Source organism: Rhinolophus sinicus, linkage group LG13 (assembly GCF_036562045.2).
Source record: "Rhinolophus sinicus isolate RSC01 linkage group LG13, ASM3656204v1, whole genome shotgun sequence".
NCBI lineage: Eukaryota > Metazoa > Chordata > Mammalia > Chiroptera > Rhinolophidae > Rhinolophus > Rhinolophus sinicus.
The window spans coordinates 35,872,140-35,897,113 of NC_133762.1; the positions used below are offsets into that span (position 1 = coordinate 35,872,140).

Here is a 24,974-nt window from a genome sequence, read left to right on the forward strand (position 1 = left end):
AAGGCTGGCAGAGGTGTGGTGGCACTGGTGAAGCTGACCGTGCTGGGAATTAGATAAAAGTATAATAGGTTGATCCTTCCTTTTGGAAAGCAATTTGTTCCATGAGCCATAAAAATAATGAAAACCTGAGGTGATGAGCTTATGGTGATTTCTCCCCTCTTTCCAGAAAGTTTTATAATGTGGTCATATAACTTTTACAATGTAAAGATCATAATTTTAAAAAATATATAATTTTAAAATTCTTAAGATTCAAGAGCCAAATGTCTAATTTAAATACCATGTTGCCCCCAAAATAAGACCTAGACGGACAATCAGCTCTAATGCATCTTTTGGAGCAAAAATTAACATAAGACCCGGTCTTATTTTACTATAATATAAGACAGGAAATATAATATAATGCAATGTAATATAATATAATGTAATACAATATAATATAAAATAATATCATACAATACAATAATACAAGACCAAGTCTTATATTAATTTTTGCTCCACAAGACACATTAGAGCTGATTGTCCGGCTAGGTCTCATTTTTGGGGAAACACGGTATGTATCTTACGTAAATAGACACATACATGAGCTCAAGGTGTGGGTTTCCTATCGGCCCTAATATAACAACTCTGTATCTTAACGTTCACAGCAACTCTCTGAGGGAGGAAGGGTGTCATTTGCCTTTTGTATCCAGAACACAGAAACTCAGAAAAGGCAGTGAGTTGCGGTGCTGCGGAACAGAGCTCAGCCCCTGTCTGTTTGGCCACCGGACGGACGTTGTATCAGGCGCACCCTTCCCAGCTTCACATCCCCAACCCAGACCTCTTACCCTGCAGACAAACATAATGGAGGATGATTCAACAAAGTCTTCTGAGATCAGCTGCCCATACGAGAACTTCTCTACATTCCCCACGGCTACGAGCTTCCAAAGCTTCTCATCAGACCATGACCGAAACAGATCCATCTCCCTGAGGGGAAAGGCCTGTTAGAATGCACTGCCCTCCATCACAGAAGGTGCACAGCTCTTAGCAATTTCCCGAAAAGGAGCATGTTCTCCTGCTCTTGCCAATGCCGGAGGTGGAAGGCTTCCCACGCCCTCCAATCACCTAGCCTGTAGCCAATCTCCTATCACATACCACACTCTTTATTATGAGGGGAGGGTAGGTGGGGTTGGTTAGTGAGGTGGAGCAGAGAGGCCCAGGGACTTCGGAATCAGACATTCTGGGACATCCCCATCCTGAGTTGCCTCAGCCATAAACCGGGGAGAATGAGACAAACATCCTCACAGGACTGAATGTGAGATTAGATAAAGCAAGTGGTCAAGTACATGTTAGCCATTCTAGTATTTCTGTTCCATGGGGAAGGGATGTTTGAGCTGAGACCTGAAGGTACAGTAGGAGTTGGCTAGACAGAGAAATTGGGAGGGAGGTGGGTGCCAAAAGACATTTCAGGCAGCAAGAATGGCACCTAGAGTTTCCCAGCGGGCCTGGAGCCAAGTTAGGCACCTAGCAATATACACCCAGGGGGAAGAACGCCAGCTGAGGATGGAGGTACCTGAAAAATGCAAACCGATGCTGATAATCCTTTTTAACTTCCTTGTCCAGCTTATAAGCAAGAAAATCTTCTTTGTCGACAACCAAGAACTCCGTTTCTTCCATACAAACCACGGTGGACTTCCTTACCGAAGAACTCAGAAGACCCATTTCCTGTTGGGTGGACAAGGGCAAAGGCAGGTGAGAGGCCACCTCCCGCTTCCTGCTTGTGGCCCTCCCCACCTCTTTCCTACTTTCATCTCCACCCCCACATCCCGGAAATCTCTGCTCCCCAGACTGCAGTTTCCCTGGCCCACCCTGTGTTGCTGCTCATTCCCCCTTCTGCGGGCCCATTTCTCCCTCTTAATATGCTGCCTGCAGAAAAAGCATCTTGACGAGGCCAGAGAGAGGGCACTGGAGAGGCCTCCCTGAGCAGGCGCTGAATCTCTAAGGGGTCATATAGGGAACAAACTCCTTAAACAGCACAAATGAAAAGGTTGGCCTTGGACATCACTTGGTCCAACTCAAATAGGCATTTGACAGGTAAGGATGCTGGGCAGTGACTTACACAGAGTATAAGGCAGGAGGGGGCCCAGCTGAGAGGTTCTATCAGCTGTCCTCTCATAGCCCAACCCCACCCCAGGAAGCCAGGCCCTTCCCCCACACTTACCCCAAAACAGTCGCCCTTGCACAGCAAAAATGGGTGGGGGTCGAGGAAGGCACTGCTCCCATCCTCATCGTCGGTCACTGCGACTCTGCCCAGGTAGATGAAATAAAGGCTGTTGCCCCTTTGCCCCTTCTTTATGATCACACGCCTGCGACCAAACCTGGAAAAAGACCACGGCCAGTTGATCTGGGAGCAACACAGAGCCCGGTCCATGCTGGGAGATCGGGACTGGTTGTGCTCTTTGCTCTGGAATATGAAAGCACAGACTGGGACGAGAAGGGACCTCAAAAGAGTGCAGTCCCAGCCCCATCAAGCTTGACTTCTTCACCAACATTTATCTAGTTGCCCACCTCTGGTAGATTGAAGCTTCCTGAGAGCAGAGATTTTGGCAGTCTACTTAGGCACATAGTAAATGCTCAATGAACAGTCATGGAATAAATGCGTGGACAAACGCTGAAAGCAATGGGTGAGTAGTCGCTAAATGATTAAGAGCATTGGCTTTAGAGTCAGACCAGGATCCTAACTCTGGTTCTCTGTCCCTAGCTATGTGCCACTGGGCAACTCATATCCCCTTTCTGAGCTCCAGTTTCTCTTGTCTGTAAAATACGGATGAGTATGCCTAGAAAGAGACAGAGAAATGATCTTATTATATCCCCAAGAACTCATTAGCCAACTGGGAACCCTTAAGGTAGAAGTACCCAGGTCCAGAGCAAACTGAGAGTTAGTGCCTAAGTTCAGAGGGAAGTTTCTGTGTTTCAAATGCAAGCTCAAATCTCACTCCTTTCAGTTTGCTTCCTTCATTCAGTAAGTTAAATAAATGCCAACAGTGTCTGTCAAGCACAATGATAAAAGACACAGATTTCATTCTCAAAATTATGGTGAAGTACAGGAGGCAAATAAAGTTTAAATATGCTTTAAGAGAGAGAAGCACAAGAAGGAGCATTTAACCCAACTTTGGAAGGCCAGAAAAAGCTCTAGGATGGTGTGCAGAGTCATCCACGTAGAGAGATGGAAGAGCATTCCAGGCAGAGGGACCGCCACGTCCAAAGGCACAGAGATGGCAGGCAGCATGGCCCATTCAAAGGAATGGCCGTAAGTTCCATTAGAGAGGAAAATGGGAAATAGGGAGGAGGTCACGGGCGTCGTGGGAGAGAAATGTGGCTCGGTCCAATCACAAAGGACTCCAAAAGTGGGCTAAGTTTGGATTTTACCAAGAAGACAATGGGGAGCCCAAAGTCTGCCTTTTGTCTCTGCCAAGGTCTGATGGGTCAGTGGCCTTTGTAGAAGTGCCCCAATGGCAGGATTTAGTGTTTTGCAGACTGCTGCCATTTCCCTCAACTCCAATCTCTCTGCACTTGTCTCAGCAGGTCCCCCTCTCCTCCTCCCTTGCCTCACTGAGCTACCAGCAGCAGAAGAGCCAACCCTCTGCACAGGCCAAGTGTTACTCCTTTGTTCCATCAGTTTGTCCATACTGCTCCCGCTGCCTGGAACAGCCTTTGCTCTCTTACCCACCTATTCAATCCTTTCAAGGAGCTCAAGGTCCAGCACAGATCCTACCTCCTCTAGGACGCCCTCCCTGACTCAGCCCGTAGCAGCATCTCCCTTTCTGAGCTTCCAGTGCACCCACTCATGACACTACGGCAAACTCCTGGGAGCAGGGATCAGAGAATAAATGCCCCGAGGACTGCAGCATTAGGCTGGAGTCAGTAGCTGTGGGTTTGTTCAGATACAAACCAGAGGCTTTGTCAATGTAGGAAAGAGGAGATGGCCCAGATGACAATGACTAGATGGGAGAAGGCAGGCATATTCAGCCAGGAATTAAGACTCCAGGGACAAAAGAGCATAGTCAGTGTTCATTCAAGTGTAGACTCCTAGAACTGGAGCTAGAAAGCCCATCAGAGACCATCTAGCTCAATCGACATTTTGGGGATAAGGAAAGTGGAGCCTGGGGAGCCCACGGCTTGCTGAAGGTCACACAGTGAGTCACACTTATGTCTGCACTAGAACCTGAATCTCCCATAGCAGACATCTATTGCTTTTGCTGCCAACCATCTGGTCACCTTTTTCTACCACCTGCACGCTGATTTTCCTTTGGGGGAAACACCCTTTCTTTACTCCCAATCAGAGCATCACTGCCCACTGATGATTCAAGCAAAGCCAATCTGGTTTAGAAAGAACTAATCCCAAGGCTCTGACTTGAAGAAATGGAAGGAGCTATTCCCTCTTTCCCAACAGACTGAAACCAGAAGGATGGAAGTTTGGAGCTGTGGCTGGAGGAGCCATCTTGCCACCGTGAGAAGAGAATCTAGCTGAGACGGTGGCTTATGCTATGAAGTGCCAACAGATGGAAACAGACAGACAGGCAGACACTGGATCCTAGTGACTTGGAGTCCCTGAATCCAGCTGAACTTACTGGAGAACTATCCCAGGACTTTTCAGATACATGAGCCACCAATGCATTCCCTTGGGCTGTGTTTTCTGTCACTTGTAACTGGAAGGATTCTATATATAATCTACTAATTCCTAGTCCTAGCAATAATCAACAACTGGCTTTAATAATCACCACCTCTTGATCTATATAAAAATCCGTATGATCCTCGTTTCACTGATGAGGTTACCAGGCTCAGAAAAGTTAAGTGGTTTGCCTGAGGTCACAGCAAGGCAGACATGGCATTAAATTCCAGAGCTTCTAGCTCCATGATTCTTTTTCTTTCCAGGACACCATTCTGCATGCCATGGAATCTTCCTTTAAGACAGTAGCAACTCACTCTTCTTCACTAGGCTAGAACAAAGCAGATGGTTCCCGCTGCCCGGAATGTCCTCATCTGTCTACACTTCCACCTGTCAAATTCACCAGCTCAAATGCCACCTCTGCTGTGAAACTCCCCCTGGCTTATTACCTGTGGAATGGATCCTGGATAGTTCATCAAAGGTCATAATCTGTAATTAGTTGTGATTATGTCCTAAACTGTGACCTCCATAAAGGAAAATATCAGGGTACAAACTTATGACCTTACATCCTATCTTTTCAAGACAGGCCTTACCTCAAATATTCTGCTAGTCTGTCCCCCGTAAGCCATTGAAATGTCCTGGAAATGGCAATATTTTCACACACACCTCTTAAACTTTTTCAGTACAAGGCATTTACATGGTGCTTTTTGTGCCATGGACCCTTTGACAATCTGGTGAAGCCTTCACAGAATAACATTTTAAATGTATAAAATAAAATACAGCAGAATTACAGTTAACAAAAATCCAAATTTGTGACACAGCAATAGATGTGCATCTTTATTAAGGCGCTGAATAATAAGATCTAGCAGCATATCTAATAACTATCATATTTTCGAAGATGTGATAAACAAACTATTTTTCAAGAAATCTACAACAACTTGAATATGATGTCAAAATATCTGTGATTTCTTTGGGTGAAAAAAGTCACAAAAATGTCTAATACTACAGTAGTTTGTAACCTACATCCATGATTAAAGGACATAATAAATTTCAGTTAGAGGTTAATGAAAATACAGATATAATGTTTTTCTCATCCAAGTTCAAGACCCTTGCCCTAGTTCCTATCTGGACATAGTACAATCACCTGTGATCCATTCTGGCTTTTAAGGGCCTGTGTTTGAGTCTCAGCTCTACCACTTATTATCTGGTTGATCTAGGATGAGTCATTTCCCCCTTCTGAGCCTCAGTTTTCTCATCTGAAAAATGAGGGAATTGGACCAGATCCTTTCTGAGGTCCCTACCAGATTCTCTCCAGATTCAGTGGCTCCTTAATTCTGGGTAGACTCTCAATAAATGGATGAGATAAACTGGGCTGCAACCATAACAGTGAGCACTAAGGTGAACTGATAGATGGCTTTCCATGGCTGGCATTCCTCAGAGAGAGCAGCAGACCCGCCGTGGCCTTCTTAGCCAGGCTCTTCCTGCCCAGCCCAGCCCCAGCCCAGGGGCCAAGGGCCGTCCCCCTCACTGACCTTTCAAAGCGCATGACTTTAGCCAGGAGCAGCTGCAGGGTCTCCGAGTAGTTCCGGTAGCTCCCCAGAACCTGCAAGATGTTACAGAGAGCCTGTATATCCTTCTCCGTCCTCCAAGAAGGCTTCTTCCGTGTTATCTCAATGGCTTTCGGAGGGAAGTAACCCTGGGGAGAGAGAGCCAGAGTGACACACAGGACCCCACAGTTTCCCCCTGGGCCAGCAGGCAACTCCCCACACTCCTGCTTTTATACTTTCCCATACGCCCCAGTCACAATAGTGGCTGACATGGAGTTAAGTGCTTACTGTGTGCCCTGGGGGGTAAGGATACCCCCCTTACACACACCGTCTCACTGCATCTCTGCCCAGCCCAAGCAGCAAGGCACAATTATTATTCCCATTTGACAGAGGAAGACAGGCAGGATTAGAACCAAGATCTGCTACATGCCACAGCCTATATCCCCAGCCACTGACCATACTGCCACTGCCATTCACTGACACCCCCCTCCCAGGCAATATGGGCTGCCTGGGCTCCAGGGGCCCCTCAGCACATGCACACTGCAGCCAGAGGAGACCTCCCTTGGCTCAGCCTCTACCTCTGCATGCTACTGAAGACTAAGGACTGGAGAACCTACAGAGACTATTGGCTAACCCTCATGAACCGGGACTCAAGGACCCACCGATTTACCCACCATTCCCACCTGCTGTGGAAATGGTACGTACTTAGGTTGTTAGCACTGCCACTGGCTGCCCGCTGCACTTAGGATAAAATCCTAACTCCACACCACAGCTGAGGGGCCCAGGTGGTCTGACTCCCTACCTCCCTATCCCCCTCCAACCTCACCTCCTGCCGCAACCCTTCATTCTCTAGTCTCTAGCCTTCTATCCATCTCTTACAGGTGCCAAGCTCACTTCTGTCTTGTGGTCTTTGCTTAGGCTGTTTCCTCTGCCTGGAATGTTCTTCCCCTGATTTTCCTATGGCTATGACTGTTTTCTCCTCCTCATTCTGCTCTCAGTGTCTATGTCTCCGGTAGTCCCTACTGAATCAGCTGAGCTAAAATAAAAATAGCAGAGCCCCTATCCCAGCACCTTATAAGCTCTGGATCCTTTTCTTCAAAGCATTTAATACTTCCTGAAATTATCTTATTCCTATTATTAATGTGTCTATTGTCTATCATTTCCCCTCACACACACAAGCACACACATAATCTAGAACTGCAGTGTCCAATATGGCATCCAACAGCCACTTTAAATCTAAGTAAGATAAAAAATACGTTCCTCAGTCACACAAGTGCTCAATGGCTACACGTGTCTGCTGACTACTGCAAGGGACAACACGGACTATTGAGCAAAAAGTTCTATGGGACAAAGATGCTCTAGAATATAAGTCCCAACGTAAACATGACAGTGACTTTGTCTGTCTTGTTTCCCACTCTAGAATAATGTCTCACATGTAGCGGCCACTCAGCAAACCATTTACGGAAACGATGAATGAATGTGCTAGTGTTACAGAACAGTAATTGTCACAAAAACAAAATGAAAGTGGGATGTGATGAACAATTCTGGACGAAAAAAGAAAATATATTAGTGGTTGCCTAGGGCTGCGGAGGGCTGAGGGGGTAGGCGGAGTGATTGCTAATACTATGAGGTTTCCTTTTGGGGTGATGAAAACGTTCTGGAATTAGTAGTGATGGTTGTACAACTCTGTGAATATACTAAAAACCACTGATTTGTATGCTTTAAAAGAGTGAATTTATGGTATGCAAATTATATCTCAATTTAAAAAAAAAAAACAATCAAAAGGAGGGAAAGAGAAGAATCCCACCAAGTGCTGGCAAAGAGACAGAGGAACTGGGACTCAGAAATTGCTGGTGGAAATGCAAAATATCATAGTCACTAGAAAACAGTTTGGGAGTTTCTCAAGTTAAACATACATTTAACATACTCATATGTATAAGTGTGTGTGTGTGTGTGTGTGTGTGAGCTTGATTGAGAAATAATTCACATACCATATGATTCACCATTTAAAGTGTACAATTCAGTGATTTTTAGTGTATTCATAGAGTTGTGAAACGATCACCACAATGGATTTTAGAACCTTTTCATCACCCTAAAAAGAAACCAGTACCCGTAAGCAGTCACTCAAAGGGGAGGTTTTTAAATTGGGTCTCTAGTCTTCGTCTCCGTTTTGGAGCCAGAGTTAAACACAACTCATTCAAGAGGCCGCGAGGTCTTGTCTGTGTGACGGATTTGTCCTTCATGCCCTCTTCTCTCCCTCTATTGTTAGGTGCAGAATTGTTTTCATCTCTCAAGTTCTGTGGCTCTCAGAGAGGCCTCTAGTCTCTCCTGTCGGAAGGGCAAAACTTGGGTAAACTTCAATGCCCAATGTCAGACACTGGCCAGTCTAGAAAGTTGAAGAAACCCAGAAATTGGATGACTTAACTGTGCTTCATAGATAATGGGGGACGAGAAATTAGATTATGCCCAGCAGAGGCAGGCAACAGGAGCCACGCCTTGGCTCCAAGGGGGAAGGGCAGGGTGGCACAAGTGGTCCTGGTAACAGTTATAAAACTTTGTCTTAGGCCCCCTTTCCCTGAGACAAAAACCGACATGGCTACTCCAGGCCAGGGTCAAGTCAGGTCTACATGGGTAAGAACTTCAAATCCTCTCTATAAATAGGTAGGTCCCTTTAAAATTTAAATTAAATTTTAAATTTTAATTAATGTCCAGATTTGGTAGGGAGATGCTGGGAAGATAACCATGATTCTTGGAATTCAGAGAACAAGACACCCAATCCAAACCCTCACCCAGATGTAAGGCATTTCCTCATCAGAATGGCCGTCCACAGCCAGGCTGGGGACAAGTGTGCCAGCATCTCTCGGAGAGCTTGGGACAGAGGCAAAATTCTCACACCAGCCCGGGCTTCTGCCACCACTCTGATTATCTATCCTCCATCTAGGGCTCTCACACCCTCTGCTCTGCCTTCTGCTGTTTTCCGCGGGGTCCCAGAGCAGGAGTGCTCTCTCCTGGTGCTGCTCAGCTATAAACCAACAGTGAGTGAGTTCAGGGGGACTCACAGTCTTCAAAGGCCAGGACTAGCAGGGATCACCGAGATCAGCTATTTCATAGATGAGGAAACTAAGTGGCCAGCTCAGGGTGACACACTGGGTTGGTGGCATTGACAGGACTGAACCCAGCTATCCTGGTGCCCAGCCCAGTGCTTCTTCCACGCCATGAGGCCGAAAGAAAATTCCCAATATCAAGGTCAAAGCTATGCATACCGACTGTGTAACGAAGTCCATGGTATCAAAGGTGATTCGGCCTTGCTTCTTTTCCTGGAAAAAAAAAAAAAGGCAGTACAGGAGAGAAAGGAGAATTGGCATGACTGCTTCCAAAATTCTGCTCTGAAACTCTTCTGCACACCTGGACCACCATAGCAGACAGGAAGCCATGGGAAACCTCCTCCGGCTGGGCCTCTCATGTCCACTTCAGCTCAAAAGCCCCAACGCAGCATGAGCCCTGGGCACAGCAGTGACTATATACTAGTGTGAAGGGAGAGAAAGATGGGGTGGGGTGAGAGAGATGGGGGTGGGGAGAGGGAAAGAAAGATAAAGGATGGAGAGGGAAAAGAAGCAAACAAATGGGAAATTAGAGGGGGAAAAAACAGAAACTGGGATACAATGGAAGGAACCAACCTTCACTGAGAGCCTACATAACGAGCCAGGCACAGTGCACCTGCCTCATTTTATTCCATTACATCTTTAGGACGAAGCAGGTCTCATTAAGCCCCATTTCGGACTCGAGGGGAGTGAAGGAACTTGCGCAAGCATCACACGCCAAGTAAATGGTCCTTGTCTAGAGGACAGCCAGGAGGAGGAGGTGTCAGAGGTCTTAGGGATAATCTAATCCAACCCCACCTCCTAAAAGATGCAGAGAGGATGTGGAAAGAGTAGAGAAAGGGGCAGAGAAAGAGGGGACAATATGTAGGAGGAGGTAGGGGTAAGGAAAGGGACAAAAAAGGCCCTGACCACCATCCTGGGCCAACAAGGACCCCCCTTCATCTCTCTAGGCACACCTCATGTCCTTCCCCAGAGCCCACGCAGATCCCTGTCTTCTCCCCTATTTTATAGTTTGGGTATCCACATGGTGCTTCTCAGGGGGTGGGGGTGGGGGCAATGAAGGAAAGAGGTGGTGTTCAAAACGATCTGGACTCACATACTCCCCTGAAAACCAGTCTATGGCTCTCTCCACCCGCTTATGCCACAGCCCTCCCAGCTCTCTGCCCAGCAGCCATATGACCCCCAAAAGCGGCCCTTGAGAGGCTTCTGCTCTACTCAAAGCCGCCCTGACTGGGTAATGTTGTAAAGTTCAGCTTCACACTCCCCTGATGACTAGCCTGGCTCTGGTCGTCAGCTCTCCAACCGCCCAGGCATCAGCCCAGGTCTGCTGGTAACCAAAGACTCCTGGTCTCCAGGGCCCTTCACGTCATCAATGCATGGCAGCCTGTGTCAGCCCGTCCTTCCTGAGAGCTAATTTGAGTCTCTCAGGTTACAGTTCTTCTACTCCATCCCTTCCTGTCTCATGGCCTAAATACAGGGCAGAATCTGGCTGCAGATTTATTTGGTTCAGCCAGCATAATGTCTTCAAAATATACGAATTTGAACATCTTTAGATGGGGCACGCCCTTTCTCTGTAGCTGGCCCATAGGCCTCTACTTAAACTCAGTACATCTTAAACTCAGCCACATCCACATAGTTACATTACCTGCTGGCCCCTTCGAAACCAATCTAAGACCACCCTCCTTTCCCCCATCACCAGCCCCACTACCACCACCACCTCCTTGGCTACTACCCTTCAAAAACCATTGTGGGAAATTTCTTGGAGTGAATCACTGGATGCAGGGTAGGGGGCTGCATCTAGTCACTCTTGGCATAACAGGAAAATGGGCAGGATTTGTCCAGGTATTGGCTGGGGGAACTTTGGAGGCCTGGATAGTAATGAAGACAACTTTAGGGAACCAGAACAAGTTAACAAAATGGTGAGCAACTTTTCTGAGCCAAAAAGGAGCTCATGATGTATGATTGGGATAAAATACTTGAAATTGGGACCTTCTAGAAAGTCTAGAAACTATGGTCACCAGAGCAAACAGGCCCTGCAAATGTTCCCTTCTTGTTTAAGTGAGAGAATAGGAAAAAAGACAGAGAAAATGAACAGAGATGGGCATTCGGAAAGCCCCAACTAGACTTCTTCTGGCTCTTTTGATCACTGTTGGAATGGTGATAGCTTCTTCCACACTCCTGATGTTTCTTTCCACCTGGAGGAAGCTGTTCTAGTCAAATACTACTAGCCCCTCTCCTCCTTCCACACTTATAAGGAGTGACAAACTCCTTAGTGGATTTGGAAGCAGAAACTGGGCATATTCACTCCCTCCCCTTTCCCTCTGAGACCACTTCCCACTCTGCCCTTCTCCGCTGGGAGCTTAGGGCAAGAGGCCCTGCTGCTGCAGGGGAGGTCTGCAGTGGTCCAGCACTGCCTGTGACAATGTGCAAGTCTGTCTAATTCTGGGGTTCAGTATTAGGTAACTCTCCCGCTTGGTGCTACAAGTCATCTTGTCCAATATAAATCTCTTTATTAATAAAAGCAACAGTTGAGTCTCCCATCTGCTTTACCCTTTGTCTTCTCTCTCTGTTGGTACAGAACTTGGGCTGGGAAGTAGGGTGCTAATTATAGTACTCCTTTAAACCCTCCTACTCCTGCTGAGCCTAGCTACTTACATCCCAGAAGGAGAAGGCAGGGTGCCTTCTGTAAGCAGTCTCCACGATCAAATATTCCCGGAATCCCCTGAGGCCTTGGCGGAACATTTTACACACTCGAGTCATGATGAGGATATCCAGGATGAGCTGGTACAGCCCCTGTGGAAACAAAATAAACAAGAGCAGTGGAAACCATCTATTTTCAACCATCAGCAGCAGGCTGGATGGTGCTGAATAAGGTGAAATGTAATACAATTAAATGCAGTGACGTGCTGGAGCAATGGTTACATTTTCAGGATGCTTTCAAGACTGTTGAAATCATGTTGGTAGCTTGAAATTGCCCACAGTGGGAATATTTATGCCACATAAATACTGGCAATTACTACAAATGGGGGCATCCCTCTCCCCAAGAGCCAGTTGTTGAAACATTTACCAGCCCAGCTCTAATGAAATGTCAAGCCTTTCCACTTTGGTCCAGAAAATAAAGAACACAAGTAGTGGCAGGAAGTGAGGGGTGATGCAGAGAGCCTGAACGTGGGAATCAGACAGATCTGAGGGAAGAGCAGTCAGAGAGATGCAACATTGTTGGCTTTGAAGACAGAAGAAGGGAGCCATGAGCTAAGGAATATGGGTGGTGTCTAGAAGCTAGAAAAGTCAAAGAAATGAATTAATGAATTTTTCCCTAGAACCTCGAGAAAGGAACGCAGCACTGCTGACACCTTGATTTTAGCCCAGGGAGACCCATGCCAGACTTCTAGACTACACAGGATAATAACTTTGCATTGTTTTAAGCCACTAAATTGTGGTAATATGTTAGAGCAGCAGCAATAGAAAACTAACATAACATAACACCTAATCCAAGATGGGTCATCCAATCTTTTCCCTGGGAATTTGAAATTAAAACTGAGAACAAATTCCAACTATGAATTTGGGAAAGGGCAGTCACCCTCTACCTGCCAAGTAAAGACAGGGGATAAGGAAGCAAGTTCAATACCAAGAGACAAATCCAAATGTGAAACAATCTACAAATCACTAACCCAGTTTCTTCAAAAAGTCAATTTCATGAAGAAAAAAGAAAAAGGTGTGGGGGCTCTTCTAGATTAAGACTCAAGAGACATACAAACAAATGCAAAATATGAACCTTTACTGGATCCTAATTCATCATAATAAGCTGAACAACACATTTTAGGAAAAAATAAGGAAATTGAATATGACTGGATATTAGATGTTAGAGGGAATTAGTATTAGTTTTCATATTATCATGATGGTGATATTGTGTTGTGTTCTTATTTTTAAGAGAGTGTCATAAAGTATGCAACTTTCAAATGATTCAGCAAACACAGACCCGCGCACACAGACAAATACACAAAGCCAATATGGCAAATGTTGATTGTTAGATCAAAGGGGCAACCATTATATATATTTCAACTTTTACATTTGAAAATTTCCATAATTTAAAAAATGCAAAAACTTGTGTTTATTAACTTTTGATAGTAAGAATATCATAAACAAAATGAAAAGACAAACTGAAGACTAGAAGAATATATTTGCCCTGCATATAATCAACAAAGGATTACTCTCCAGAATTACAAGGTATTACTATTACAAGGATAGCTAGCCACAATTTTTTTTAATTTAAAAAATTCTACAAATCTAAAAAACCACAAATAACCCAATAGAAAAATGAGCAAAAAATATGAACAGGTAATTCAAAGGGAAAATTCAAATCACCTATAAATAATGAAAAGATTCTGAATACCACTGGAATTAATGAAAATGGAAATTAAAGCAACAACAAGATACCATTTTACACTTATCAGATTGGGGAAATGAAAAACGTGGCACAACTATGTTAAAGATCAACTTGGCACTACAGTAGTACCTCAGTTTTCGAACGTCTCCACTGACGCACATTTCAGTTTACGAACACTGTAAACCCAGAAGTAAATGCTTCAATTTTTGAACATGCCTCGGAAGTCAAACATGTCACGTGGCTTCTGCTGAGTGCAAGATCCTGAGGCCTCGCTGTCGGCTGTTTTCGAACGTTTCAGAACTTGAATGGTCTTCCAGAACGGATTACGTTCGAAAACCGAGGTACCACTGTATTTTTAAAAGTTGAGTATGTGTGTCCTTTACAATCAAGGAATTGTAGGCATCTCATGTATATTTTAGAGAAGCTTACACATGTGCACAAGGAGATGACCATGAGGGTGACCACGACACACTGTTCCAGTGGAAAGCTGAAAACAACGGAAGTGGCCACCAGTAGGGGACTGCATCAGCATGTCACAACACAGCCACAGGACTGAACACAGCACTAGAGCTGTGTATGCCAATGTGGGTAAAGCTCACTCATAATTTTGAGTGGAAAAAAGGTAAAATACAATGCCCTTCACAGTACCATTTAGAAAATAGGCTGTCTACTATACAGTTGTTTATAGATACTTAGCATTGCTATGTATACATGCACATGTAATAATCTTTAAAAATATAGATAGGAAGGGTATACATCAACCTCAGGAAAGGCGTTACCAGTGAGGAGAATGGGAGCGGGATGGTAAGGAGTTTTACCTGTAAGTCTAAGATTTTCTTTAAAAATTATATATGGAAATCTGGGGAAAGGCTTTATTAATAAAATTAATACTTATTGAAAACAATATGCCACTATGCTAAGTCCTTTATGTGTACTAACTCATGTAATCCTCAACAATAAATCTACACAGTAGTTATTATCATCACCCTGTACAGAGGAAAACACAGGCACAGAAAATCAAGTAATGTTCCTAATACTAATGTTAGTCACATGACTAATAAGGGATAGGGATTTGAACTCAGGCAGTCTGGCTCCCGAGTCCATAAATTTAACCTATTACTTTACCCTACTGCTGTGCTTTATTTTCTCTGGATCTCATAATAGCAGGAAAGGTGGGTACAGAGCAGGACTTAGGGGCTCAGTGGGTAACCTGTGACTTGCCCAGTGTTGGGAAGGAGGGGTGGGGGTAGTAGGCTACAGAGCAGGGCTCAGAAGTCAGTCTTTCTGAACCCCAATCTGGAACTCTTTCCTTTGTGACCATGCTGTGACTCCAAAAGGTACAGGGTGGCCACATGCCCTGGAGGCCCCCTCCTACACCTGCCTCTCCCTTCCTCAAAATACCTGTCTGCTCAAGCGTCCCCTCTTTCCTCCCAGGGCTTTTGACACTCCCCACCAGTTCCTTCTTCAGAACCTTCCAGGAATGAGATACCATAGATCTCCTCGTGGTTCCTGAGTTGGCAAATGACACAATGAGCCTCTTTGCCTTTCAAGGGTAGGACCACAAGTCCTTCCTTCCCCAGGTATCTGCTTATATTAGAAGTGAAGAGCTTCCCTCTGTAGTAAGGTAAATGCTCTTCTCCACTCCTCACACCCTACCAACAGCTGCGAGAAGCCTTGTTCTGAGAAAATCTCATCCTCAGCATCTCCTATGTCTCAATTAAGGATTCTGGAAGACAGAAACCAGATTCTGAAAATCTAACATTTACTGAACACTCAGAGGCATTATCTTAGATATTGTATTTTGCCGCATATAATGCACTCCCATGTATGATGTGCATCCAAGTTTTCCCCAAACTTTCAGGGGGGAAAATCTTTCGTTTTAATTTTTTTTTTTTACTGAAAACAAGTTTTATTTAAATAAGGGTTTAAATACATTACATAACATTAAAACTGAAGGGGAAAAAAAATCAGTTTACTTCACGTGGCATTGGGCAGCTATTGCCAGTAAGTTGCAAGCTCCACAGCTAGTTACATAACTGACGTATCAGTTTGAAATTTGTTCCCTTGTCAAAAGTTTAACTCTGATAGAAGGTTGGCCTCACATTCTGGTGTCTGGACATCAAATAACTAGGATATGTCTGGTCAAAAAGCCCTTGGTGAGAAACCAGATGTCCTATCACCTCACTAGAGGGAAGGCGGCTGCTTTAAGCTCCGCCCACTGGGCCAAATGGGAGACACCAAGGGATCTTTGACCACCGAAGGCTCCCTCTAGTGGTACAGTTGCCGTTGCTCCCTCATCCCCGCCTCTCTCCTCTCAGCTTTACGGAAGGAATTCCGATGGTGGTGACAATCTCTTAGGGCAGGGAACTCTGCAGGGGGACAGCGAAGGAGCTTCTGGCCAGACATAGCCATCTGTGATCTTGGGGCTCTGGGCTTGGCTGAAACACCACGTTATTGCTCTCTTTCAGGCTGGACACTGCCGGGCGCCTACTGCTTGACCTCAGTTTAAAGGAGGGACTTCAAGACTAGGCAGCATGACTCTTTTCAGTTTACTGCATGAAGGAGTTACACTAGTCCAAGTTAAAAGCAGGCCCCAAATGGTTACATCATACAAGCTGTGAGGTTTTTAAACTTGTGACAAGGGACAGAAGGGAGATTCTACTCGTTGCAAGGAAATCTTCACTTAAGCTTCAGCAAGCCAAAAGCACGTAAAACCTGGTCCTCCTTAGCCAGTCCAGTCTCTATGAGGAACTGGCATATGTTCTTGCACTGGTCGCCCTGAACCTGAATTATTTCTCCATATTCTGGATGCTCAATTACCGTACCACTGCAGGCAAATTTCATCTCAAATGCCTTCACTAGTTCATTTTTATTGTAATCATCAGTGGTCCCTTGGACAGTAGTAAGGGTCTTCCTGCTGTTTCTCTGTGGAATTCTTGTATGGATATAATCCTCAGTGCCTGCAGGACGCAGATCATCACCCTCACTTGCATCAGCAAAGGGGTCGGAAAGGGGTCGAAAAGTGGAGGTTCTGGGTAGCGGACATAAGATAGATTCCTTTTCCTCGGTGGAAACGGCCTGTGGAAGGCAGCAGCAGGAGAAGGCGGGCAGGAGGGATGGACCCTCGGGAAGCGACGGGGCTCAAGTGGGAGGCTGCTGAGTCCTCGGGGGCAGCTCGGTGACTGGGGTCTCATTTTAATTTTTCAATTCAAATTTTTATTTGTTTACATTTAGGTACTTTTTTTGTATTATAAAGGAATTTTGGCATTTATTTTTTAACATATGATACAAGAAATTTTATGTACCAGTAACAAACTTATGATATTTACGCATCATAGAAGACCAAGAACTCTTTGTCATTGCAAATTCATCAAAAGTTCTATAAAATCGATTATCGTGTTCCAGAGTATTATTTTGCATATGGATATCATTATTGATTTCTAGAGTTACACTTTTAACTCATGAGCATAAATAAAAGAATCTAAAACATTTATATAGATATGGAATTAGTACTACCCATGTATAATGAGCCTCCTTATTTTTCCCTTATAAGTTTGGGCAAAAAAGTGTGCATTATACACGGCAAAATATGGTAATCCTCATAAGTACCACAAGGCGAGGGACCTTACACCCACTCCATACATGAGGAGACTGAGGCTCAAAGTGGTGCAATGACTGCCAGAGCCAAGGGGCCATCTTAAAGAAAGTAGGGGGCTCCTGGGGTTGGGTCAGGGCATCCAAGACGTCAGCCTGGGGACCACTCTGAGACTGAGAGCTTGGAGACCTTGGAATGTAGGTATATGGCACTGTCCTACAAATCTTGTTAAATCAGTATATCAGGAACACTCAGAAAATTGGAAGTCCTCAAACAAACGGGGTATCAAATGTTGAAAGGAACTTAGTGACTGAAACTCAATGACTCTGGGGTCCTTTCAAAAGTAGAGATGAACATAGGGTCTAAAGTACTTTTTTCTACTAAAGATGGCAGTTGATAATCCCAATTTGCTCTTGTACAAGAATCTTCAGTGAAAAACTATGACTTCACGTATCGCCTGATTTGCCATTCCTATTCAGCTAGGCCTGTCTGCCAACCCTTCCCCAACTGACCCCAAATGGAAGGGCACTGAATGCAGTGAAGACAGATGGACAGCTGAGAACAAAGACCCAGGCTCTGAATTACTAAACTAAAAAGCCACCACTCCTGGGGTGAGACACTAACCACTTACTGACGTGAGCATAGACAGAACTGGTTTCTTCCCCCTTACCTGATGAAAAGATGCAAAGGACTTACAGACAGAGAAAGAGAGAGTTTCAGAGGGAGAGAAGCAGTGTGCAGTTTTTGCCTCCTTCACCACAGACCTGGTCTTGAGGAAAGAAATACAAGAAGATCCCCTGCAAAAGTTTAGGGGGTTTCTGAGAGAAACTACTGCACATGGGGAAGGTAAGAGAGATGGTGGGAGGTGGCTATGGACACGAGGGTGTCCCATCAATCCCTGAGTTGCCTGAGGATCCAAGTGACATGGAGAGGGCCCAGACTAACGAGGGGCATCAGAGGATGCCAGTAAGTAGGACCAAAGACCTGATGAGACCCCAAAAGTAGACACTCCCAACCTCATCTCCTGCCAGCTGTGGCTGTATAATTCCCCTGAGAACTGGATCAGTGTTGGGGAGGAAGAGGCAGGAAGTTTGGAGAGCTGTGAATTGGCCTAAGATGAGTCACTAAACCTGAAATGACACACTCAAAACTACTGGATTGAATCTCCATTTACTTGAAGACACGTAAATTAAGTTGTCTGCTAGGAGGCAGACTGGGGACTCAGAGTCAGGCATTAAAGTCAGTTCTAGAAATTAAGAAAGTGGCATTTCTGTCCTAGTTCCTTATCTTATAATTGAACTGCTACAGAGTAGAAGTTCAGAAAGAGCAGTGGTCCTATTCCTATGTGATCTTGGGTAAATCACTTAACCACAAAGGGCCTCATTTTACTTCTTATAAAAAGGAGTTAAAGTCAATTCCACAAATAATTTATTTGCAAGGTAAGATCCTTATTGCTTTGCTAATTATCAAATGTATGTGTCAAATGTTTATAGAGCTCCAACATGTAGTTGGAAAAAGCATGAAAAGGTGAGTAGGATATAGTCTCTGCTATCAAGTGCACAATACGATGGGGAAGAAAAATGCTTCCACCACCGTAAGAGAAAGTCTCTCTAAATAAAGTTATAAACACATAGGAAGAAGGGGCAGGGCCTGTTCAGGGAGGAGGAGATGTGGCTGGAATGTGCCCACAAAGCATGGCAGGAAGTGATGCTGGGCTGGCAGAGGCCACAAACTAGCCATCCATGGACCAAACTGAGCTTGCAGACTGCTTTTTTAGACCTGCATGGTATTTTGGTTCAAACTTGCTTATCTCTAGTTTGGGAATGGGCTCTCCAATTCATCAATGTCCTCATCTCACACAACTGTGTTACCTGCCAGGCACGTTATTTACAACCCCCTGTATAGGACCTATATGGTCTCTTTCAGATCTAAAATCCTTTGACTATAATCAGTGGTTGCAAAATTGGGGTCCACAGGCCATATTTAGCCTGCTGGCATGTTTTGACAGAGTTTTTTTTTTTAATTTTGAATTAGTTGGCAATAGCTAAATACTGGGGATTTTATAGATAATTTTCTAGGAAAGTATAATTTACCAAGGTGACCCCAATAGAAACCATCTAAATAGACTAGTTTCCATAGAAAAAATAGAGGAAGTTGTAAAAGAACTCTCACCACCACTACCACCAAAATTGAAAAAAGTACCAGATCCTGAAGTTTTCACAGGCAACTTCAGATAATGCTGATGTTTCTTAAACTGTCCGAGAGCATGAAAAGAAGGAAAATACCAAATTCTTTTTATGAAGTAAGGAGAATACTGACACTTAAAATATGATAAAGACTGCATAAAAAGAGAAAGCTAGAGATTCATCTCATTTATGAGTATGTATTGTTTTTAAAATCATAAATATAATACAAGCAAACAGAATTTAGTAGCACATTTAAAAATAACATATCATCCCAGGAATGCAAATATGGTTAGCAGAGAATCCATAAACATAATCTGTTATGTTAGCACGGCTAAGGGGAAAAAAATCATCTCATCTGCATACATTAAAAAAATTGTTTTTGACAAAAGCACATTAATGAACATGTCACTCTTGTGGGTACCTCGGCCTCCAATGTGCTTGGGACCTTATTAAGACCTCACAGAGCAGGCCTGAGAGCCACCCCATTGGCTGGGGGCTGTTCCTGGAGGCATTCACTCACTAGCATTTCTGGGCGGAACAATTCAGAGGCCAGAGAAAGCCCTCGGCAAAGGTGCTTAGAGTTCCAGGAGGTCATCACGCAGAGCTGTGCAGAAATGGCATGTACCCAAGAGACCATAAAGCCAACAGAAAATGCCTGGGGCTGCAGGTCTCAGGGAGAGCTGGCAGAGTTCGGAGTTCTCCAAAGGCCACGTACCTTGAAAGCAGAACTAAGAGCACCTTCTGTAGAACACTGGAATCATGATACCAGGGCTGGCTCTGGGAGCTTCCCTGGTGCCACTGGTACCAAGGAGAATCAGGGCATGTGGGCTGACCAAGGGAACACACAGACATGCCATTTTTGCAGCCCTGCAGCTCCCAGGTGCTGTCTTCCAGGAAGAGAAAGGGCTAAACCAACTCACTCACACAAAACCCTTGTCATATGGAACTTCACTATCCCTGCCAACCTAGAATTCTATCTCTAGTCCCCTCTCCACACACAACTCCAACAAATAGCTGGTCCAGGAAGAAATCACTTCATTTAAAGGGGAGTTATAGTAAAAAATAAATAGCACCAGACCTATACATTACTCCAAAAGTGGGAGAGGGAAGCAGGGAACAAGAAAAACAAATGGCAGATGAAAGGCTCTCACCAGAAAAATATTAACATGAAACAGATGATAATCATGAACAGCAAAGAATTCAAAGGGCTGAGTGAATTTTAAAATAAGAGATCAAAGCAAAGATGACATAGTTCAAAGAGGAGATGGTGAGACAACTGGAGGATATCGCATTTGCAGAGCTCAGGAACGAAGTGTTTTTTAAAAAACCATCTCAGCAGTGAAAGTCATTTTAGAAACATCAAAAAAGAAGCAAGCCTTGCTAAATACAGAGGATAAGGTTGCAAAAAGCAAGTGATGGAATTGGAAATAAACAACTAAAAAGGAACCAGAAATACACCTGAAACTAATAAAAAAAGAAAAAAAAAAAACAGGAACCAGAAAATAATATAGCTAACAAGTATGGAGATAATACAGGGATGTGAGGCAACATTGGTTTATCAGGAATGAGAACTACTAACAACTGAGTTAATTACAAACATAGTCCAGCTAGATTAAGCACCCTAGAGACCTGTTATCTGTAGTTCATCAAAACATCAAAAGACAAAACGATCTTCACCCCAAGATCAAACATATTTGATAAAATAGGTTATCAAAAAGAAGTGAATCTCAGTAATCATCAGAGAAATGCAAATAAAAACCACAATGAGGTAACACCTCATATCAGTCAGAATGGCTATTGTCAACAAAACAAATAGTAACAAGTGTTGGAGAGGCTGTGGAGAAAAAGGAACCCTAATACACTGTTGGTGGGAATGCAGATTGGTGCCCTCTATGGAAGGCAATGTGCAGGTACCTCAAAAAATTAAGAGTAGGGGGCAGCTGGATGGCTCAGTTGGTTAGAGTGCAAGCTCTGAACAACAGGATTGCCGGTTCAATTCCCACATGGGCCAGTGAGCTGCGCCCTCTACAGCTAAGATTGTGAACAACAGCTCTCCCTGGAGCTGGGCTGCCGTGGGCTGCCTTGGGCTGCCGTGGGCTGCCGTGGGCTGCTGTACGCTGCCATGAGCGGGCAGCCATGGTGAGCGGCCGGCAGCCGGCAAGAGCTGCTGTGAGCGGCCGACTGCTTCAGCCTGCGGGAGCGCAGGGCTCATAATACCAGCAGGGGCCAGGGAGCTGTGTCCTACAACTGGACTGAGAAACAACGGCTTGAACTGGAGTGGACGGGGGGGAGGCAGAAGAAGGGGGGAAAAAAGTGAATAAAGTCAGCAGAGAGACCAGAGCAAGCTTCTTAGACTACATATAAAATTTTCAAATGCAGAAAAAGGAACGTCCTGGAAGCTTTATATCCAAACCACCTCATTAGCTGAACCTGCGTCTTCTTCACCATGAGCACAGCTGGCCCCCTGGAATGATGTACATACTGTGTGGTGTGTGCAAATGAAATTATAGAATTACTAATTCTGTTGAAAATCTGAATTTCTTGTCCACTTGTAACTTCTCTTAAAATTTTCTATTTAATATCTCACATTAAAAAAAATAATGCAAAAACACCAGTGTTGGTGAGGATGTGGAGAAACTGGAACCCCTTTGTCTTGCTGAGAGGAATGTAAAATGGCGGAGCTGCTGTGGACAACAGCGTGTGGTTCCTCAAAAAAGTAAACATACATTTACCACGTGATCCAGCAATTCCACTTCAGGGTATGTGGAATGGACCACAGGGACTCAAAAGAGGTATCTGTCAACCAGTGTTCATAGCATTATTCACAACAGCCAAGAGGTGAAAACAGCCCAAACGTCCATCAATAAAGGAACAGATATTCAAAATATGATATTACATACAATGAAATATTAGTCAGCCTTAAAAAGGAATGAAATTCTGATACACAGTACAACATGGATGAACCTTGAAGACAATATGCTAAGTGGAATAAGCCAAACACCAACGGGCAATATTGCATGATTCCACTTACAGGAGGGGCCTAGAGGAGCCAAATTCAAAGAGACAGAAAGTAGAACGGTGATTGCCAGAGACTGGGGGGTGGGGAGTTATTGTTTAAGGGTATAAAGTTTCAATTTGAGAAGATGAAAAAGTTCTGGAGATGGCTGGTGATGATGGCTGCACAACAATGTGAATGTACTTAGTGCCCCTGAACAGTACACTTAGAAATGGTTAAAATAGTACATTTGATGTTACGTATATTTTAGCACAATTTTTAAAAACTGCATTAAGATAAGTAAAAAACAAAACCCGAAAACCCTCAACAATAAGAAAAAAATTTTCAAATGTGTAAAAGATTTGAACAAATATTTTACAAAAAAAGATTAAAATATGACAAGATACCCCATACCATTAGATTTTTTAAAAATTCAAATTAAAACCACAATGAACTACTATTAAACATTGACTAGAATTGGTTTTTAAAATCTGACAGTACCAAGTGCTGGTGAGGATGCAGAGCAAAACTTTCATACATGAAATTGCTGGGCCCTGGATTCTATCCTGGCTATCCTTATCCTCTCTGAACTTTCGTGTGCACATCTATGAAGTAAAGTTCTGAGGCTCTATGAATCAAACACACCTCTATGGACAGCAAGGTGGAAATATCTATCAAAAGATTTAATTCAGTCATTTCTCTATTGGGACTATAGCTTAAGGAAGTCCAGGTCTCCCTTACTATCCAAACTCTTGCTTTTCAAACTCAGAAATCAAATAGATTTGTTAGCAACCGACATTTGTAATCCAAAATACAGAAAGAGCTTAAAGCACGAGGTGATTGTCATTCTTTTAATAGTGAAAAATCAGAAAGAATCCAAGTATTCAGCAATAATGCAATATTCTTTACACTGCATCCAGAGTGAGTCTCCTAAAACACCATCTGAACACAGGCTTCCCCTGCCTAAAGTCCTTCCACAGTTCCCTCTTAGCTCTAGGTGAAACCCGGGTTTGAATCCCAATCCTGCCCCTCATTAGCTAAACCTAGGCCAGTTAATCACTCACTCTAGACCTGAATTTCCTATCTGTAAAGTGTCACATACATACAGATGGCCAAGAATGGCTAATAATAGCAACGCCTATGACTTTTTTCAATGCCACACACTAGAACTTATACATTCCATTAAGTGCTAGTCCTTCATAACTATTACCATTTTAAAATCCTATGTGCATACTCTGTATCAGACCTGGTACCACTTCCTTTACATCTATTTCCTCATTGACTCTTCAGAGCCATTCTCTGTGGTAGTTATTATTTCCAGGCTTAGAAAGAGTGAATGACTTACCTAAGGCCATATCATAAAATAATTCAGAACAGCTTTCTTTGTTTTAGGCCAAAATTGTACATAACTCAAATATCCTTCAATGGATGACTGTTTAAACAAACCATGGTACATCCATGCCACGGATTATTATGCAGCAATAAAATCAACAAACTATTGATACATGCAATAACCTGGATGAACCTCCAGGGAATTCTTTTCAGTAAAAAAAGCCAATCCCAAAAGGTTATGTATTGTATCATTGCATTTATATAACACTTTTGAAATGACAAAATTACAGAAATGGAGGACAGATTACTGGTGGCCTGCAATTGGGGATGGGGTACAGAGGAAAGGAATGGGTATAATTATAAAGCAATAGCACGAGAGATCTTTGTGGTGATCAAACATTTCTAGATATTGATTTGGTAGTAGTTGAACGCATCTACATGTGATAAAATTGCACAGGCCTACACACATACACAAATGAGTGCATATAAAAGGTGAGATCTGAATAAGCTCTGTGAAGTGTATCAATGTCTATTTCCTGGTTTTGGTATTGTACTATAGTTATATAAGATGTTACCATTGGGGAAAACTGGATGAAGGGTGCATGAGACCTCTCTGTACTATTTTCACAAGTTTTTATGAATCTGTACTTCCAAATAAAAAGCATTTTAAAAAAAGTATCCAAAGCCTCTGTCTGAACGAGTCATATTAGATCTCTCCCTTCATAGGGATGGTCTGCAAGCCACTGCTTGTCCTCTTTCCTTTAATCAACACTTACTGAGGGTCAGCAGGGAGTTGCGCCTTGCATTGGAAGCTAAGTGATACAAGATGAATGACTTATGATCCCTTCCCAAGTGAGTTCCCAGCCTAGTGCTAATAAAAAAGCCTAATAAGAAAAGAGCATTGGACTAGAAGTCAAAAGAATTCTGTCCTCGTGGAACTACTTACCAGCTTTTTTATTTTGGAGCAATCCTTTGCCTCTTGCTGGCTAGACTTCTTAATCTGCAAAATTCAGAATAGAGTACATATAAACATATATTTTAAACTTACCCTGCATTCAAGGATATCTGGAAATTACCTGAAATTGTATGCAGAAGTATGTAAGTGGATCACTCTTCTAGGAAGAGGTATTAGTATAATTATTTTCCCCCAGATTCTGGGGGTTGACTGACCCATAGAGTTTAGAATAAC

The 24,974-nt window shown here is 43.7% G+C and overlaps 1 protein-coding gene and 1 pseudogene across 1 annotated transcript in view; both read right to left on the minus strand.

Moving 5' to 3' along the window:
- CNBD2 (cyclic nucleotide binding domain containing 2) overlaps positions 1 to 24,974 on the minus strand; it is a 56,055-nt gene that overhangs the window by 29,106 nt on the left and 1,975 nt on the right. The window contains exons 2-8 of the mRNA XM_019733030.2: positions 24,732 to 24,785; positions 11,946 to 12,083; positions 9,453 to 9,506; positions 6,175 to 6,338; positions 2,195 to 2,351; positions 1,547 to 1,698; positions 822 to 960 (exon numbers count right to left, since the gene is read on the minus strand). Coding sequence (XP_019588589.2) covers positions 822 to 960; positions 1,547 to 1,698; positions 2,195 to 2,351; positions 6,175 to 6,338; positions 9,453 to 9,506; positions 11,946 to 12,083; positions 24,732 to 24,785 — 858 coding nt within the window. The remainder of the gene's footprint in view (positions 1 to 821; positions 961 to 1,546; positions 1,699 to 2,194; positions 2,352 to 6,174; positions 6,339 to 9,452; positions 9,507 to 11,945; positions 12,084 to 24,731; positions 24,786 to 24,974) is intronic.
- On the minus strand, positions 16,357 to 16,723 carry LOC109447738 (eukaryotic translation initiation factor 1; annotated as a pseudogene).